Source organism: Podarcis tiliguerta (genome assembly GCF_965153285.1).
Source record: "Podarcis tiliguerta genome assembly, chromosome: 12".
NCBI lineage: Eukaryota > Metazoa > Chordata > Lepidosauria > Squamata > Lacertidae > Podarcis > Podarcis tiliguerta.
In genome coordinates, this window is record NC_139545.1 from 50,599,838 (window position 1) to 50,619,790 (window position 19,953).

Sequence of the window (19,953 nt, forward strand, 5' to 3'; positions counted from 1 at the left end):
GGATGAAGTCAAACTGTTAGAAGGTTGCAGTGCGTGCTGCGGCTGTAGAGACCTAATGGTGTCATCCAAATCAGGGATTTATCCTGCTGCTCCTCTTCCATTGTGAAATATGCCATAATCACCTAGTAATGCCTTTCCGCATTCTGCATGGCAAAAACAGGAGAGTCCTTTACACAAATATCAGAAATTGCATTTCATTCTCCCTGGACACTAGGAGTGAGTGACCATTCCCAAAGAAACCTCAAAGAGTGCATGCAGTGTAAAACTGCTTATTACAGTTCACCAAGTGATCCAATTCTACCTCCGATTGCTTGAATCAGCATAAAGATATTTTCTTTGAATGTGTCAATTAGCTTACCAATACCAGAATGTCTGTGTTATCAGTAACAACTGTTTTGTGAATGGCCACTGATACTAATGTAATGATCACTCCGCACTTTGCATATTTCATTTCTCTCTTGCAATCCCACCCAGCCACCCTATTATAATACCTTAACTTTTATAATACCTCAACTTTGCATCTGGTAGAAGGTTCGTGAAAGCTTATACCAAAAGTAACTGGGGGTGGGCAATCTTCTGGAGCCCACTTGCAGATTGGAGAAACCATTGTGGGTATCCGACAACCAAGCACACACTTGCAACCAATTGTCTTGGCTACAACGCAGTGCTTCTGATAAGCTGCACTTTGTTGAAGGAAGGGGACCTTGTGGGCATTATGTTGGCAACCCCTTAGTCTTTAAGATGCCACAAGACTGCCTCCCTCTTGATACGCCATACTGCTTCTTTATACACCATACACAGGACCGCAATATTTCAAGGACTGCCTCTCCCACCCCATGAACAAACCCAGACCCTGCAGTTTTCATCAGAGGCCCTTCTCTGCATGCCCCACCTGAGGGATGTAAAGAAGGTGGCATTTTCTGTGGCTGCCCCACTTGTCGAATGCTCTTTCCAGGAAGACATGCCTGGCTCCATATTTGTCCGTTTTTGGATGCCAGGCTTTGGCCTTTGGTTAATTAACGTTGCCTCTTATGGTGTTGCTCATCATTTAGTGTGGTGGGAACGACTTGGTCCTTCTTAAAGTGCTGCTGGATGATCATTTTATATGTTTTGCATTGTCATGGTTCTTCTACCCCCACGCCCCAATTTTAAACTGTCGGCAAAATGGATCCAGAACACTTTCATGGCCGGTTTGCGAAGCAGTGTACAATTAGCCATATTCTGTATGTATCCTATGGTTTCTTTGAACTACTGTTTCAGTGCATTCTTCTCCAAACCAGCTTCAATCTAATCTGAGGAAAAAGAATGCGCTAGCTGTGTTTCTAATCAGTAATGTGTACACAGCCTTTTCACTCTAAAAAGTGACTTAATAATTGCTGCAATATTGATAATAGTCAGCAAAGGGCAATAATCTTGGGGGGTTATTTTATGATGTCTTTGTGCTGACCTTTGGGTACTCAACTAATGAAAAGGTGAGGGAACTTCGATAAGTTCAATTTAACTTTATTGTTAGGGGCACTTGTATGGCCCACCCTGAGGCATGGGGCTGGGCGATTAATACACCAAAATAAATACATAAGCGTGCAGCGCCCTGCTGGTTCTGAGGTGAATCAATGCACCCAGTAACGTACAGGTGAATAACCATAACGTGTGGGCAACGTGGAACGGAATTTGATATGGGCAAACATGAGAATGCCGGGGAAAGCCGAGCTCTGACTGAGGTACCACACAGCCGAACCTCGCGCCCTTTTATCATCTCGGTGGGGGGTGGGGCAGAGAGAAGGAGCAGCGCGAGCAACGTTTCCAACTGTCACCTTCTCTCCCTACTGATTAGACCAGCCCCCGCAAATCTCGCGAGACCAAGTACCCCTCCTTCCTCGCCCGGTTCGCAGACATCCCTCACAATAACGGTTGCCATGGCAACCGCGCAAGCCACGCCCCTTCCCCTAACGTCCTTCGTCCCTTCCACTCCTGTGACTCGCCCCGCTGCCCGAGATTTGAAAGGGGTGCGGCTGCAGCAGGAGCAGCAGGAGCAGGAGCCTCCTGAGGCGGGACTTCCGGAGCGCCTCCAGCCTCTCCTTTCCCTGTCCACCCCCTGCTCGGACGTGACGACAGAGTGTCAACATGCAAGATGGCGGCTCATCACCGACAGAACACGGCGGGGCGGCGGAAAGTGCAGGTGAAGGGAGTGAAGCGGTGCCGGTTGGAGGGGGAGGCTTGGCCGAAGGGCGGAGGAGGAGAGCGCGGGGGCCCCGCGGCCTCGCTGGAGGGAGAAAGGCCGGGGGGAACGGCGATAAAGGCGGGGGCCGGGATGAGGAAGGGGACGGGTTGGAGGAAGCGCGGGAAGAAGCCGGGTGGGGGAGGGACGAAGGGCGGAGCGGCCTCAGCTTGGGAAAGATATTCTGGGAGCTGGAGAAATTGCCGCAAGACCCTGGCTTTCTCCTCCCCGTCCTCAGCTGCTGACGCTTTAACGGCGGGAGAGATCGGAAGAAGCTGCTTCAGGGACCCCCTTTGCGAAGTGGTCATCGTCTTGTCCCGCGCGTCGGAAATAACGAGATTGTGATGCTTTTGGCCTTTATCGCTTCAGGGCTCTGCCTGTGGGTGTTAGTATTTCAGCGCGCGGTTTCCGCCAGCTGCGCCCCCGGTGTTAAAGACACCAAAGCCCAAACACCTCCTCCACACACCGTAGCGAATAGGTGTAGGGCCCGTGTGGGTGTAGTAGCTAGTGCTGGGACGATCCAAGGTCAGATCTTTACTTGGGCATAGAACTCACTGGGTGGCTTTGGGTCAGTCACGGTGTCCTTGTCGAACCTGCCTCACAGGGTTGTTGTGACATAAAGTGGGGGTGAGTAGGACCATGTACATGTCCCAGGGCTCCTTGGAGTAGAGGTGAAAGTTAAATGTTAATTAAACATTACATGAAGGTAGTGCTTTTAATTGTGAGAGCATTGAAAAAGTGTGATCTTTACTGCTGACAGTTTGAGGCTACAGTTTGGAATTCTACCACTAATGTCTGCTATCTCCTTTTGAGTAGTGTTTATGTGTGTGTCTGTTTCTCACTGTACTTTTTGGCCAAGATTGGTTCCTCAGAGATGACTTACAATTAAAATCTGTGCAGAGGGGAAATGTAGCTTCAGTTGTAACTTGGGGAAAAGACTGTCGCTCAGTAGTGGTAGAGCATCTGGTGTTCATGCAAAAGATTCTGTGTTCAGTTCTCACCATCTCCAGGTGGGACTGGGGAAGACTCCTGTCTGAAATCCAGTCAGTTTGGACAATACCAAGTTAAATGGAGAAATAATGTGATTATTACAAGGCAGCTTCCTAAGTATATGTGTTGGGGATAATAGTCTAGGTTCCAGACACCTCTGTAGCAGATGGAAACAGAGACTGGCTAATGTGGGCTGTGTGGGCCTTGTTGATGCACTCTGGCTAGACTTGTCATGTAAGGGGAACTTTGCTTGTTGAATTCTGAATGTTCTTCACAAAGAGTCTCAAGAACGTGGTTATGTACATAAAAATTGCTGGCAATGATCAGTTTCCATGGTTTATTTTTCCACTCTTCTGAGCTGCTTTTTATTCTAGGAGTTTGGAATAGAGGAAAAATTAAAAGTTAGTGTGAATAGATTTTTAAGCCCTACAAGGGGGTTAAAAGGTATTTTAACAATGTTTCTGTGACGATAATGTATCCCATATCTAAACTAACAATTTGAGTTGGGGGGGTGGTTCTCCACAGACACCCTCAACTTATCTCTGTTCATATCTGTCAATTATTTCCTCATTATGGCTCAGTTTATTGAAAAGTTTATGTAGCAGATCCGTGTGGTGTGGTGTGGTGTAATGGTAATGGGCTAGGCTAGGATCAGGGAGAACTGGATTCAAATCCTTACTGCCATGCAGCACAATAGCTGATAACAATTGACCATGACTGGTTCAGTTTTCCATCATCCTTCCAACAACACAGTGACATCACAATATGGAATCCAGTTGCCTATATGACAACTGAATGCCTTGATATAGAGGGATGTGTTCCTTTGCCTCTTGCCTTTAAAAGCTGTCCAAGTTAATTTCCATCATCACATATTGTAGCAGCAAATTCCATAGTATGACTATGTGTTGTATCAAAAAGTACTTCCATTTGCCCATCCTTAATGTCTCACCATTCAGCTTTATTGGATGACCTCTGCTTCTATTATTATTATTATTATTATTATTATTATTATTGATTCATTCACTTATACACCGTCCTATACCCGGATCTCTCAAGGCGGTTCACAAGACCACAACATATAAAATGTAACCAAAAGCAATAATCCAATAGCACCCCCCCCCAAACACACACACACATTTAAAATGGGCAGTGGCGAAGCGTGGGTTGTCAGCACCCGGGGCAAGGCAAATAATTTGCGCCCCCTAACCTGTGGATTTGCGCCCCCTAACCCCCAGATGTTGCGCCCGGTGCGGCCGGCCCCCCCCTGCACCTCCCACGCTACGCCACTGAAAATGGGCATAGGATTCAAATCAGATCAACCGAAGGCCTGGTTAAAAAGGAACATTTTTGCCTGGCGCCTAAAGGTATATAATGAAGGCGCCAGGCGAACGTCCCTGGGGAGAGCATTCCATAGACAGGGAGCCACTGCAGAGAAGGCCCATTCTAGTGTTGCTGCCCTCTGGACCTCTTGAGGAGGAGGCACATGAAGGAGGGCCTCAGAAGATTATCTCAGGGACTGGGTAGGTTCATATGGGAAGAGGCGGTCCTTGAGGTATTACGGTCCTGAGCCATCCTGGTTCTAGTGTTATGACAGGAAGGGAAGAGTGAATTATTTATAAACCTCTATCTTTTTTTCTAAATCCAAAACTCGCCCCAGCATTGTAACCTCTTCTCCCAAAGCTTTTTAACATCCCTATGAAGCCATTGGGAGCAGTCATCAGGAGGCTTGGGTCACAGTGTCATCAGTATACTGATGTCAGCTCTGCTTTTCCATTAAACCTGAGTCATGAGAGGTTGCACATAAGGAGATCAGCTAATGGAGCCCAGTTAGTTTTGCCATGACCTGATTATCATTGGCTGGTGGTAACATAAAGATGGGCTTTTTCACTGGTAGCAACTGTGTTTGTGGAATGCCCACACTGCTGAAATACAAGAGGCACCATCAGTGTTGACATTCCACCAGCTTCTGAAAACGCACCTGTTTAGCCAAGCATTTCCCTAAATTTAATAGTGAATTTATTGTTTTAACTGTTTTTTAAATGTTTTAATTATGTTTCTAAACTGTTTTATTATTTATTTTAATTAAGGGTGTTTTAATAGCACTGTATATTTTAATAATGCATTGATTTGATGGTTGTAAACCACTTCAAAGCCATTTTGGCATATAAGTAGTACATTAATTAATTATAATGCTGCAGATTTTTGTTGCCCTTTTCTGCATTGTTTCTACCTCTATAAGTTCAGCTCCTGAATTGTACATACCATGCTAAGTGTGATTAATAATAATAATAAATATTACTACTCTGCCCATCTGGCTGGGTTGCCCCAGCCACCCTGGGCGGCTTACAGCATATATAAAAACAGCTTTAAAAGTAGTTATGTTAGCCATTTTCCAGGCACTGAAGCCGTCTTAGGGACAGGTTGCATATTTTTGTTAAAAGATCAGCAGTTTTACATTTCAGCTCTTTAACAAACTCTCAGATGAACTCAATGATATCTTACTTTTTTATTTGTTGATAAAGCCTAGAATTTAATTATTGTCACTTCAATTCATCCCAGTTCTTTAAACTCTCTAAGAATGTCAAATCAGGCATAGGTATCTGCCCTATACGTTCAGCTGTGAATACAGATGCAAATCATTTGGCTTCTCTGCAATCTCCTTCTTCTATTTTAGCAGATCTTTAACTTCTTTGTTGTCTTTAACCAGCTGTGGACACACTTTGGACTGTTCTGCTTTTGAAGTACCGTATTTTTCGCTCTATAAGACGCACCAGACCAGAAGACGCACCTAGTTTTTGGAGGAGAAAAACAAGGGAAAAAAATATTTTGAATCTCAGAAGCCAGAACAGCAAGAGGGATCGCTGCGCAGTGAAAGCAGCAATCCCTCTTGCTGTTCTGGCTTCTGGGATAGCTGCGCAGCCTGCATTCACTCCATAAGACGCACACACATTTCCCCTTACTTTTTAGTAGAGAAAAAGTGAGTCTTATAGAGCAAAAAATACGGTACTTAACATATTTTTTATTAATATTTTTAAACAACATAGTGAAATTCTTTAACATTTCTTCTTGCATTGTGTTGTCAAAGTTTGCATTCCTATGAAAAATTGCAGGAGGTATTCCTACTGTTTCCTTCCTTGTCTATACCACAGCACAAATGTTATAAATTCTTGCCTCTCTCCAGAACCATCTACACATGCTAGAGGAATAGAAGTAATAGTGTGGCATTTGGAGTCTTTGGTCTTACTGTAGCCGTTTTTTGTAGTACTCTGGCAGACCTGATTACTAACCAAAGCTTCAGATAATACAGGAATGTATTTAAAATATCTTTCTCATAATCCTTAAATGAGCAGGTGACGTAAGGTCTCAATAATAAGAAAATTGCACATTACTGATGCATATTCTCAGCAGCAGCAATTTGCTACAATTCTCAGACACTTACGCTAAAGTAAATGGGGCTTAATGGCTTCTTTCCCTATTATGGAATACACCATTATAGTAGTAATTGTAACTATAAAACATAATTGCTAAATCCATCAGCAAATTTTAGATTTTGGAAATTGCGTGAAATGGTTAAGATTTAGATCATTTGCATTTCCTTCAATAAGAGCCCATATGGCGTAATGGTTAGAGTGTTGGACTAGGACCTGGAAGACAAGGTTCAAATCCCTGCTTGACCATAAAGCTGCCCGGGTCACCCTCTCTCAGCCTATGTCGCAAGGATAGAATGAGGAGGGGGAGAAGCATCTACATCTACCTTGAGCTCCTTGGAGGAAAGATGGAAAATAAATGTAGTAATAAATAAAATAGGAATTAAATAATGGTAACAGAAGAAGAAGAAGAAGAAGAGTTTGGATTTGATATCCCACCTTTCACACCCTTTAAGGAGTCTCAAAGCGGCTAACATTCTCCTTTCCCTTCCTCCCCCACAACAAACAATCTGTGAGGTGAGTGGGGCTGAGAAACTTCAGAGAAGTGTGACTAGCCCAAGGTCACCCAGCAGCTGCATGTGGAGGAGCGGAGACGCGAACCCGGTTCCCCAGATTACGAGACTACCGCTCTTAACCACTACACCACACTGGCTTCACTGGCATACAGACCAAAAGGTCACATATCTTCAACTACTCCAAATGTTGTGATCAAAGCAAACCGATCCTTGTGAGGACCTGCCTAATGACCCATGATCCTTTTTGTTTTGAAGTTTCTCAGCTTTGAGACAGGTAAACCTCGAGAGCAGGGGTGAGGAACCTTTCATGTGCCATACCATATTGCTTCAAAAGTAACTAATCTGTCAAAGGCTGCATGCTGGCCAGGGTGGAGCTCATAGAGGTTGTGGCATTCATTTTTTCTCTCTTTCTGCCACCCCCTTTCTCCCATATTTTTGGGTGGCAAGGAGAGAGGGAAATTAAACCATCTGTATCATTATAAGTTATCTCAGAGTGGATAACAACAATTTAAAATACAAATAGAAGCCAACAAAGTGCAGTAGAAAATAGGCTGAGGGGAGCAGGTTTTCCTTCCCTGCTGCAGTACACATGACCTTCCATGAAGAAGGCATCTCCCAGTCATTCGAGGGGGAATTGGCAATTGAGTTGAGACTTCAACCACTCTCAAATTGCATTGCACCCACATGGTGGAACCTGTGTTGTAGTTGCAGTTGCATAGCAGGGTCGTCATTGCTGCTACTTATATTCCCAAACTGTTTCCTTTCAGAATTAGCAGTACTTGTGGGTGGTGAAGTGCCCTTTATAATATTGGTATTCTCTGTGTGGCTCCTTAACAACAAAGCAAATGGTGGACTAGGATTAATATCATTTATTGAATTAAATTGCCTACTGGATAACTGAAAAGGCTTTAGTGAACTGGCCCCAGTGTATAGCCCACCTTTCTTCAGTCATAGAACTCAAAGTAGCATTCATGGGATTCCTACATGGTCTTCCGTCCAGGTGTCAATCAGACCCACCCTATCTTTGCTTGGGCAAGGTAGCTTCCTTGTGTGCCTCCAGACCATGCTGTAGGAGGCCTTAGCTAACAGTTGGTTGTTTAAACCCAGCCAAATGTCTGTCTTTCTGTGGTTAGACATTTCAGTTAACACAATCTTGATGAATGTGCAGAAATGTCTGTTCTTCTTGGTCCTTGCATACAGCTCAGGGCAACATTTGAGTAGATAGATTCCAGTAACAGATAATATTCTCATTGGGGATTGTTCACTTACCAAAACGCTCATGAGTCATACTTCTTGTTGACCTATGCAACATAGAACCTAGATGCAGTTTTCTATTTGAGAATATCATTGTGCTAGTGAGCCCTTCTGTCCCCTGGTTCTCATCCCCCTGTGTGGCTTTGCTTCCATGAAAGTTGAACTGAGAGGCACTCATCAGGATTCTGATGCATAGCATATTTTTTATTGCCTGTTCTCAAAGCTGAAAGGAGTAGAGTTTGCAATTCTTAATCCTGGATTAAGAGGTACAGTGGTACCTCGGGTTACAGACGCTTCAGGTTACAGACTCTGCTAACCCAGAAACTTTGCTTCAGGATGAGAACAGAAATCGTGCGACAGCGGCAGCGGGACGCCCCATTAGGTAAAGTGGTACCTCAGGTTAAGAACAGTTTCAGGTTGAGAACGAATTAAGTTCTTAACCCGAGGTACCACTGTAATCTGTTTTATATACTGGTATGGAATACTTCAGGCATATGAATTGCAAAACTTAGTGTACAACTTTGTGTGAACGACACATTATATGTATCAGTACCATCTGCTTGCAAAATGCCAAATCATCCTTTGAAATCTAACTCCTGCAGAGGTAAGCTGTTTTTACTGCACAAAAGTGATAAATCATATAATTTTCCAGAGGGGAAAACACACAAGCATCTTTTGATGCTTGAAATCATTCTGTCATTGGGCTGAAATTAGTGCTCTTGACTCAATTTTGGGGGTTGATTATTCCTAATATTTGTAAGTAGTACATTTAGCATTCAAGTTGTAGACCTAACATATGAATGCTTAGTTTCTTGTGGAAAACAATGGGCTAGCTTTTGTAAGTGGAATTGTCACAGACTCATAGAATTGCAAAGATGGAAGGGACCCTAAGTGTCATCTAATGCAACCTCTTGCAATGTAGGAATCTCAACTAAAGTATCCATGACAGATGACCATCCAACCTCTGCTTAAAAACCTTCAGTGAAGAAGGTTTATTGAAGGATTACAACCTTCCGAGTTGTAATCCTCTATGCCTTAAGTTGGGTGTAAGAACTGTTGAACTGGGTGAATCTTCTGAATAAAGGTGCATAAGATTCCACTTATCTATCTGCTTTTTATAAGCTGTTCTAAAGGAGTGCCTTAGTCTAGTTATCACTGTTGTTGTACGCCAAAGGTGACAGTAAGGTAGATCGGCATCTACTGGTTTGTCTAACCCTAGCAACAACAGAAAAAAATCTCCCTACACCATAGTTTTTCAACTTTTGTGAGTCCACAGCTCCCTTGACCAACTACATTCTGGCAGCCTCTCACCCTTTCTCAAAAACCCTCCCTTGTGGCATTTCCCCTCAGCCTTCTCTCTTTGGGAGTCCTCTGGGCAGCCACAGCTGCTGTCTCTGGTCTCTGAACTGCCCTCCTCTGCCCCAAAGAGAGGTGCCTCCTCACAGTGCCATACCGGGGTGTGGGAAGCATCCCCTGGCCAGCCCCAGAGGCACCATTTGCCTGGGGAGCTTGTAGCCAGGACCGCTGCAACAAACAGCTCTGCGAGCCTTTGGGAGGCAGAGAGGGCATCAGAGGAAGGAAAGAGGGACAGAGGCCAGTGGTGCCCTTGGCACCCCTGACTATCATCCAAGTGCCACGGCACACTGGTTGAAAACCACTGCTAAGATAGATTGCTGAAAAAGAAAGCTTCACAGGAAACCAGGTGTGGATATTTTTGTGAAAGGATTTGGGAGCTTAGTTCTGGGGCTGCTTGCAAATTCCAGGACTCATCGTGGCCCTTAATTCTATACTTATGTCCACTTGGCTAGGTCACTATTTTGCAGCTGGATCAAATTAATGGACCTTGGATTCTAATGAAAAGACATGGTAGATCCCACAAGCTTGAAGTCCACCCCCCTTGGTGTACGCAGTTCTCCCACTCTGAAGAGCCGAGCAGTGTGATCATATACTAGCGCAAAACCAGTCAACATTTGCTAACTCTGTGTAAATATAATGTGTTCGTTGTTGTCAGCTGCAAATGCATTTTTCTTGCTCCATTATGTCATTTCCATAAATAATAGAAAGATGAGGAATAATCTTTCCTTCCAGCATTATTTAATGGACTTGGGGCAAAGGCGCTCTCTGTCTCCCGTTTCTCTAATATATTAGTTGTTTGTGTATGGTGCATTGGATGTTGATGTGTTCCTGATGATGATTTTTTAAATTAATGGAAAGTTTTGTTGAAAATGAGTGGGCAAAACAAAATACTTCTATCTGAGGCTTCTTAATGCTTTAATTGGATTTCTGTCAACACATCTTAGGTCTCCTATGTAATTAGAGATGAGGTGGAGAAGTACAATCGAAATGGGGTAAATGCACTGCAGCTGGACCCAGCGCTAAACAGACTTTTTACAGCAGGCCGAGACTCCATCATCAGGATATGGAGCGTCAACCAGCACAAGGTAAACCAAACACAGAAGCTTTGCTTTAAAAGATGGGCTTAGAATGTTAGATGCAGCCAATGAAGAGTATCTTACACCGTTAAAGGCCACTCTTGTGTTGTATCGGCAAACACTGCAAATCATTCTTACCAAGTACATTAGCATCTTCAATTTTTTTAGACAAGAAAGCACAGTCACAATAACATTTGCCTAATTTGTTTGTATTTATGGAAGGCAAGATATACAGTGCTTCCAAACATGGACTTAATATTGCAAATGAGCAGTGGAGAGCTATTCCAAATGGTTTGTTGGCAACAAAGGGTTTTTTTAATACAAGATTTTCTCTGTGTATTTTGTGTAGTTTGATACCAACCGTGTGTGGATACTGCAAAGCAAAAAAGAAAACTTGCATGCATGAGGAGCACTAATCCCACAATAAACACCACATTTAGAGATTTTACTTTAAGAATGGCCACTGAAGCAACACTGTTTTCAGCAAACTTTAAAAAAACATAGGGGCAAGGCTTAGCTCCTTTGGGAATATACCATATTCTTCGCTCTATAAGACGCACCAGACCATAAGAAGCACCTAGAGGAAAACAAGAAAAAAAATATTCTGAATCTCAGAAGCCAGAACAACAAGAGGGATCACTGCTTTCGCTGCGCAGCGATCCCTCTTGCTGTTCTGGCTTCTGGGATAGCTGTGCAGCCTCCATAAGACGCACACACATTTCCACTTACTTTTTAGGAGGGAAAAAGTGAGTCTCATAGAGCAAAAAATACGGTACCCCCTTTCAACCAATTTTGGCTCCCAAAGTGGTTTGCAACTAAAATTCTCAAAGTACAGGTACATTGACAAGTTTTCACTATTGCTGTCCTATTTCTGAAACTGGTTGAGTGACCCCTTGCCTCACTCCTTACTTTCCTGTCATCTGCTGTGGTCTTACCAAGCTCCTGGTACACGGCTAACAGTGAGTTCGTCCAGTCTCATCCAGAAAGTGAAGAGACTGAAGGACTTGGGGAGGTGATGCTGGCTAATACTGAAAAGAGCAGTTCCCTTCAAATCTGAAAGGTGTTCTCATTCCCTGGAGTTTTAGCACATAGCTTTTAAAAATAATTAGAGTGGTTTGTTGAGAGCTAAATTCTGGCTTCTTTCTTGAGCATCCTGAGTGAGATTCACTAACGCAATTATGCTGTTAAAATAATTGCTCTGACCACCCCCACGCTGTCAGAATGATTTTGTTTTTTGTTTAAGAATCTGGGATACAGTAATAACATGCAAGCTATTTTTCTATGCCTGAGCAAGAGAAAATGAAATGTTTGAAAGCAAATTCGTCAATTGATGAGTGATTTCTCCCTCCCCTCCCACTTCTGTAACTGAAATCTGGTGGTGATGCTAGATCATATTAATTATTTTCCTCAATCTAGTAATCTTGAGGTCAAAGTTATGGTTCATGGTTTGATTTAGTGATTAATTGCTGCTCTTCTTTCTTTTGTATTTTAAATTTTAAATAAAAATTGCTCTGAACACAGCAAAAATGGCCCCATGAAACAGGAGCAAGGACTCACAATGGTTTTTTTTTTATTCCAGCAAGACCCTTATATAGCATCTATGGAACATCATACAGACTGGGTGAATGATATTGTACTCTGCTGCAATGGCAAAACGTGTAAGTCCCTTTTAAAACACTAGATGACTCTTTTGAGTTACATGTATACAGTGGTACCTTGGGTTACATATGCTTCAGGTTACAGACTCCGCTAACCAGAAATAGTACCTTGGGTTAAGAACTTTGCTTCAGGATGAGAACAGAAATTGTGCTCCAGCAGCATGGCAGCAGCAGGAGGCCCCATTAGCTAAAGTGGTGCTTCAGGTTAAGAACAGTTTTGGGTTAAGTACGGACCTCTGGAATGAATTAAGTACTTAACCCGAGGTACCACTGTATTGGTAAATCCTAATTTATATGGTGTTTTTTCTGTGTTCTCAAAGAAATGCACTGTCTTAGTAATCTTACAACAACCTTTTGAAGTACCTTAGTAGGTTTATAGTCTCCTGCTTTACAAAAGAACTTGAAGTACAAATATAGCAAAGTAAAACATTAATGATGAAATGGCAGAAATATCATAGGAAATTAATTAAAAATCAATAGGAAAATGCCTGGCACGTGTTTAGCTGGCACCAGGTGCTATGATGGGAGTTCCAGAGCTGTGAATATACAGTGGTGCCCCGCAAGACGAATGCCTCGCAAGACGGAAAACCCGCAAGACGAAAGCGTTTTCCGTTTGCAGAGGCGCTTCGCAGGACTAATTTCCCTATGGGCTTGCTTCGCAAGACGAAAAATGACGAAAAAAGTTGAATTTTTTTTTTTTGCTCCAAAACCCCTTATTTTGAATCGCTAAGCTGCTAAAAGCATTTTAGCAGCAAAACCGCTAATCCCCCACCCCTTAAAAAGCCGTTTTTAGCCCTTAAATCGCCAATAGCGCTAATAGCTCTACTCCGCCAATGGGCTTGCTTCGCAAGACGAAAAAACTGCAAGACGAAAAGACCCGTGGAACGGATTCTTTTCGTCTTGCGAGGCACCACTGTACCAGCTCTGGTATCATTTCATATGAGTTACTTGCAAGTAAATGCAAATTCTAGTTCTTGAAGGATGGACAGATTCTCTTTGCTGCTTCCCGCAGAAACATAACCTGTTGTAACTTTTTTTCCTTCGTAGTGATATCGGCTTCATCCGATACTACTGTTAAAGTATGGAATGCACATAAGGGATTTTGCATGTCAACACTAAGGACCCACAAGGTAACAGGAAGCATAGAAATGCCATAAATAATAAGTACCGTATTTCTCCGTGTATAACACTAGGTTTTCCCCCCTAATAATGACAAAAATTAGGGGTCGTCTTATACACAGATTGTGCCGAGGCCATTTTCTTAAATCTGAGTCCCCCAAAATAGGGGGCGTCTTATACATGGGGGCGTCTTATAGAGGGGGAAATACGGTAATCCCTGCGATTGTCAAATCAGCAGTGTCAGTGTTCTAAAGTGCCTTTTTGTCATATCCATTTTCTTATTTTAGGATTATGTGAAAGCCTTGGCGTATGCAAAAGATAAAGAGCTGGTGGCATCTGCTGGGCTGGACAGACAGATATTCCTCTGGGATGTAAATACGCTAACAGCACTGACTGCCTCAAATAACACTGTCACGAGTAAGTACCCAGAGGATTTAAGCTTCTGCTGATCTGTGCAAAGCATTTTTTGCTGCCATGGAGTGGGGATATTTTGTAACCCCACAACTTTCTGGAGCAATAGCTCACTGCTGAAACAAAATTGATAGAGTAAGCCTTAACAGGCAGTTAGAAATGACTTCAGTCAGCGTTCAAATGTCAGTTTTTAAACTTAACAATATCAGTTAAGTGATATAAAAGGATATGGTCCGAAGACACGTGAGGTGAAGCTAAGTGGGTCTGGTCAGTACCTAGGTGGGTGACTGCTAGGAATGGCATGTTCTCCACCCTGGGTCCCATAATGCAAGAAAGATGAGGTATAAATAGAAGGAAGCAAATAAAATACAAGAAAGTGTTTCCATTAATGACAGGGACACTAGCTGGACCCATATATTCCTGGAACCTGGACAGAAGTTGCCTACAATGGTTCTGGCTGTAGAAACACATAGTCTTCCTGGGTTTGAGTAGATGCCAGGCCACATGAGGGTGGGTGGGGTGGGGAAGTTTGTAACAATGTCAAATGGAATTGTTTCAGTGTGTTGTAGTGTCTGTCAGCCATTTACTTATATGGGAGAAAATAAAGTTCTCTGTTGGGATCTTAGTGTTCCCACCGGGGTAAAGGTACAAACTTGTAGCTCTCAGCTATCTTACCATGTGTGATGAGAATTGGCTTTTTAAAACGTTTACCTCAAATTACAGCCCTTAATATACTTTGCTTCTGTAGCAGGGTGAAAACACATTGCAGAGAGTATTGCATTGCTCTAACAGCAGCCCAATAAAGCATTTCCAAGTATAGTGTGACCATTATAGAGAGAGGAAAATATGTGCTGAAAAATGTATGGTGGCAGCAAAATGTAAATTCTTAATGCCAAACACTACTTAAATGGGTTACTCCAAGTTCTTGCTCTTTCTTGGTTTGGAATATTCATCCAAAATGATGTTTGATTTGTTTTCAATAGCTTCTTCCCTCAGTGGGAACAAAGATTCTATCTACAGTCTTGCCATGAATCAGATGGGAACAGTAATTGTATCAGGGTCCACTGAAAAGGTAAGCAAGACACAAACGCAGACACACTGGCTTGGTGAAAAGATTGCACACAACTTCTATATAAATTTCAAATCTTTCAGTGTTCCAGTGTCTGAACAGGAATATCTGTCCTGAACAATTATTTTATTAAACATTCCCATACTCTGGGAAGACTGCGCTTGATGTTGTTAGGCAGACATTTTGTCTAATCCAACAGGATACTTATTGGAGCTGGAGGGTTTATAATACAGCCTTATCCCACTAAGCTGCTGGAGAAGTTTATCCCGTGGCCTGGTGCTGAAGTGCCTGCACTTGGTCCTCGTCCTTCTGAAAGTCTTCCTCCAATATAATGGGCTGAGGGAGTTTAGTAGTTACAGTACAATTGTTATCCCTACACACATACAAAGCAAAATATGTCTGTGGATATCTTTGGGAGAAGAAAAGGCTAAGGAGTAAATTCTACACAAATCTGGAACAGAGACCCTAAGATGGTGGGACGCACCTTGAACACCTTCTGGCAACTCCTGCAGCCAATCTTGTGCCCAATGTATTGCTCTGCTTTCCTTTGGACCACATCAGCCAGGTCGAGAGGGGTGTCTTGTCATCTGGGTAGCCCAGGACCTCCATGCACACTGCCCAGGCTTGCCTCTTGGGAAGGTCACTTCAGTGCTGCTAACGCAGTGGTTTGACTTCATTGCCGGAAGAGCACTCCATTGTCTCTCAAAACAGACGGATGCCAAAGTTGTACATGTACGTGCACATACACACATATAAACACCCACAGAATAGTAGTCGTTTAGAAACTATTGAGGATGACATCTTGCTGACCCATGCTGCCTCCAGTTAAGGATATGAAACCTTTTTCTGCTATAGGATTCCATTCCATTGCAGGAGAGCTTCTGGGGGCCTCATGCCAGTTTTGGGTGAGGCCAAGGTGTGCAGATCATTGGATGTGGAACTCTTACCTATGGACATTATGCTACATTCCAGGCACACTTGTCAGAGGTTTCTACACCTGCCCACCCATCTCTCCAACTAGGCAAGCAGGAGGCATCATCATAGTTGGTTTTCAAGCAAGGCAAAAGCAATCGAGTAGGGCATGGAGCTGGACCCGTGATGGTGTGACATATTGAGAGCCCCACATTCTGTCCCCAGGCCTGAGGTTCCCCACCTCTGTCTTGTCATCTGGGTAGCTCAGGACCTCCTTGCACACTGCCCAGGCTTGCCCCTTGGGAAGGTCACTTCAGTGCTGCTAAAGCAGTGGTTTGACTTCATTGCCAGAAGAGCACTCCATTGTAGGAGGCCATTTAGCAGAACCCAACTATTCTTTCTCTCCCCTACCTTCCAGGCATTGGGAATCATGAGGCTATTATTTCGGGTAGCGGGGAGCCTGCCATTGTTGTACAGTCATACCTCTTGTTACGTTTGCTTCATGATACGTTTTTTCAGGTTGCGCCCCGCGGCGACCCGGAAGTACCAGAAAGGGTTACTTCTGGGTTTCGCCACTCGCGCACGCGCAGGCGCACAAAATGACATCATGCGCAGAAGCGGCGAATTGTGACCCGCGCGTGTGCAGACGCGGGTTGCGTTCCTTTCAGGTTGAGAACGGGGCTCCGGAATGGATCCCGTTCGCAACCAGAGGTACCACTGTACTTTCTAAAAGAGTCAAAGAGTCTGGTGCCTATTCAAGAAACCTAAATTGAATTGGCTTTAGTGTGAAGGCCCTTTAAAAATTAGGAAATGAGTTTGGATCACAATACCATTGTAATATATCAGAGGTTTTTTCCCCCTCAACAGGTATTAAGGGTTTGGGATCCAAGAACCTGTGCAAAGCTTATGAAACTCAAGGGGCACACAGACAATGTTAAAGCTTTGCTATTGAACAGAGATGGCACACAGGTATGCATTTGATATCACATTACTGTGAAGGCTACTAGCTGTACGGGGAAGATTTGTCTCTGTGGTGCAATAATATCCTCTCAGCCCTTTGCATTGCTTATTCTGCAAGATCGGCTTTGAGTTCTTAATAAGAAATGTGTTGAAACAAACACAATGCATTTTGTTTCATATTTGAGCAAACATCAACTGTAATTAAATACTTTGCTAGAACCAACAAGCTAAAAGGGGGGGGGGGGTTAAAAAAGAATTGTTTGGCATAAGTTTTTTGTGTGCGTTATTTCTGTTGTAAAATGAAACTGTAACATTCTATAGGAAAAACAGATTGAACGGAAGGAAAACTGGACTTGCATGTTGACTTTAGAGAGCTAAACATTTACTCACTATTTTATTGGATATGTAATTGTTTTAAATTGAACAACCATTCTTGTTACAGTGTCTTTCTGGCAGCTCTGATGGGACTATCAGGCTCTGGTCCCTTGGTCAGCAGAGATGTATAGCTACATACAGAGTCCATGATGAGGGTGTATGGGCACTTCAAGTAAATGAAGCCTTCACTCACGTATATTCAGGTGGAAGAGACAGAAAGATATATTGTACAGATCTACGAAATCCTGATATTCGGGTGCTCATTTGTGAAGAAAAGGCACCTGTCCTTAAGGTAATATACATAACCATTTTTCCCCATGTACATCTTGGTAAAACTTACTATCAGTAGAGCTGCAACCTCCTTTTGTTTCCATCAGATACAGCTGGACTGTTCTGGGTGGCAATTGCAGAAATGCATAATACAACTTGGGACATCATTTGTGGAGAGGGCGTAGTTATTATTATTTATTCAATTTATATACCGCCCTTCATCCATAGATCTCAAGGCAGTCCACAGCATAAAAACAAGATAAGAACACAAAATAATAAAAATGAAAGCAACGAAACAGTAACCCCCCCTTTTTCCCCACCCCCTCCCACAAACACATTTAAAAGGGTTGAGGATGTTAATCAGCCAAATACCTGGTTACAGAGGAATGTACACCTAAAAGTGTACAGTATATTGAACGTGCCAACCAAACTTCCCTGGAGAGAGCATTCCAGAAATTGGGACCTTCCTCACTGTTTGCATCTGTAAGGAGATGAGACATAAATACTGGGCATTTTTTAACGTGTTGGATTTTTTTATGACAAATGTTGTTTTATTTATATTGTTTTTTGAAATCAATAATTTTGCTATGGCTGTGGCTTAAATATAGACTATTAGTTTTTCTAAATTTGGATATGTTAACTCCTGTAACTTAATAACAAGGCCAACCTTTGGACGTGTTCCACAATACTTCAACCACTTACCATCCGTAGAGTAATGACAGTGTACAAGCAAACTAGAAATTCAGGGTTGCTGAAATCTGCTCAGTCTTCGGAAAACACATCTAGAAAGTAAAGCTTTATTTAAAAATACCATGTCGCCCTCTGAGATGGAGCCTTTATCTCTGTGAGATGGGTTGTCAATTTTAAGGAAGATCAGCAGGAACATATAGTAGGGGTTAGAACAGTACTGTGTGTTGTGATAAATCTCATCTGTAAATTCAGTTTTTAAATACATCTGTACACTATGCATATAGAAACCTGACACCTGAATTTCAAAAGCAAATTTGCCAATTGTACTGGAACTGTTGGTTTTTTTATTTTAACCTGAAGCCTAGTTCTGCCCTGGGTTCTGTTCCTTCTTACTCCTAGTGAACCATGTGGCCCCTTTCAGCACTAAAATTCTATGATTCTATGTTCCACTTGGTATAAAGGAGTATACTGTATATTGTATGGGTGTGCACCAGTAGGAAGACGATGTAACACTTCTCATTTCTTGATTGTTCAGATGGAGCTAGATCGATCAGCTGACCCTCCTCCAGCACTCTGGGTTGCAACAACAAAATCGTCTGTGAATAAGTGGGTAAGAAATGAATTAAACCTGTGTAAATTTACATATGCCCAGTTGTGCATAATTGATCCTTCCTTGATAATCTTGGGAAGCTCACTTGAGCAAAGTTGTAGAATCCCTCATCTATAAATGGAACTCTCTCCACCATACTAAAATATACATGCATCCATCACTGGGCAATATCCAGTGTTGGTCAAACTCACAAGTAGACCCATTTAAATAAGTGGCCTACTCTGAGGCTGACTAACATTAGATATCACCTACTGAGTCATCTAGGATGGCGGGTGGTGCTGTGGGTTAAACCACAGAGCCTGGGACTTGCCGATCAGAAGGTCGGCGGTTCGAATCCCCACGACGGGGTGAGCTCCCGTTGCTCAGTCCCTGCTCCTGCCAACCTAGCAGTTTGAAAGCACATCAAAGTGCAAGTAGATAAATAGGTACCGCTCCGGCGGGAAGGTAAACGGCGTTTCCGTGCGCTGCTCTGTTTCGCAAGAAGTGGCTTAGTCATGCTGGCCACCTGACCCAGAAGCTGTACGCCCACTCCCTCGGCCAGTAAAGCGAGGTGAGCACTGCAACCCCAGAGTCGGTCACGACTGGACCTAATGGTCGGTGGTCCCTTTACCCTTTACCTTTACTGACTCATCTGCTTTACGCACTTTGCATAGAAGAGTGTGGCATGAGTGAAGCTTGATGCTTCTGCCTTCTGGACCAGTTTTGCACCTTGATTCATCAGGTCCTCTACTTGTGGCACAGTGTTGTCCGAATATTTTTAGTTTTTTCACAAGGGCCATCATGGAAACTGGACAAATCGTTCCCCCAAGGTGGAGAAAGATCCTTTGAAGAAGGGGGCAGAGGCCATATTGTGTAGCGGAATCTAATTATGATCCTTTTACTTCTTCTCCCCTTGCTTTCCTTTTATTTATTTTTTAGACTTTGAAAGGAATTCACAACTTTAGAGCTTCAGGGGACTATGACAACGACTGTACCAACCCAATCACACCCCTTTGTACACAGCCTGACCAAGTTATTAAAGGTGCGATTAACACTGTGGGAA

The 19,953-nt window shown here is 43.2% G+C and overlaps 1 protein-coding gene across 1 annotated transcript in view; it reads left to right on the forward strand.

Annotated features, from left to right (window-relative positions):
* Positions 1-862: 862 nt before the first annotated feature.
* The window catches only part of WDR48 (WD repeat domain 48), a 33,289-nt gene continuing 14,198 nt past the window's right edge, over positions 863-19,953 (forward strand). Inside the window, exons 1-10 of the mRNA XM_083406374.1 lie at positions 863-2,179; positions 10,706-10,846; positions 12,417-12,495; positions 13,543-13,625; positions 13,902-14,031; positions 15,009-15,097; positions 16,874-16,975; positions 17,409-17,633; positions 18,837-18,911; positions 19,830-19,932. Of these exons, the coding sequence (XP_083262500.1) occupies positions 2,132-2,179; positions 10,706-10,846; positions 12,417-12,495; positions 13,543-13,625; positions 13,902-14,031; positions 15,009-15,097; positions 16,874-16,975; positions 17,409-17,633; positions 18,837-18,911; positions 19,830-19,932 (1,075 nt within the window). The 5' untranslated portion in view covers positions 863-2,131. The remainder of the gene's footprint in view (positions 2,180-10,705; positions 10,847-12,416; positions 12,496-13,542; positions 13,626-13,901; positions 14,032-15,008; positions 15,098-16,873; positions 16,976-17,408; positions 17,634-18,836; positions 18,912-19,829; positions 19,933-19,953) is intronic.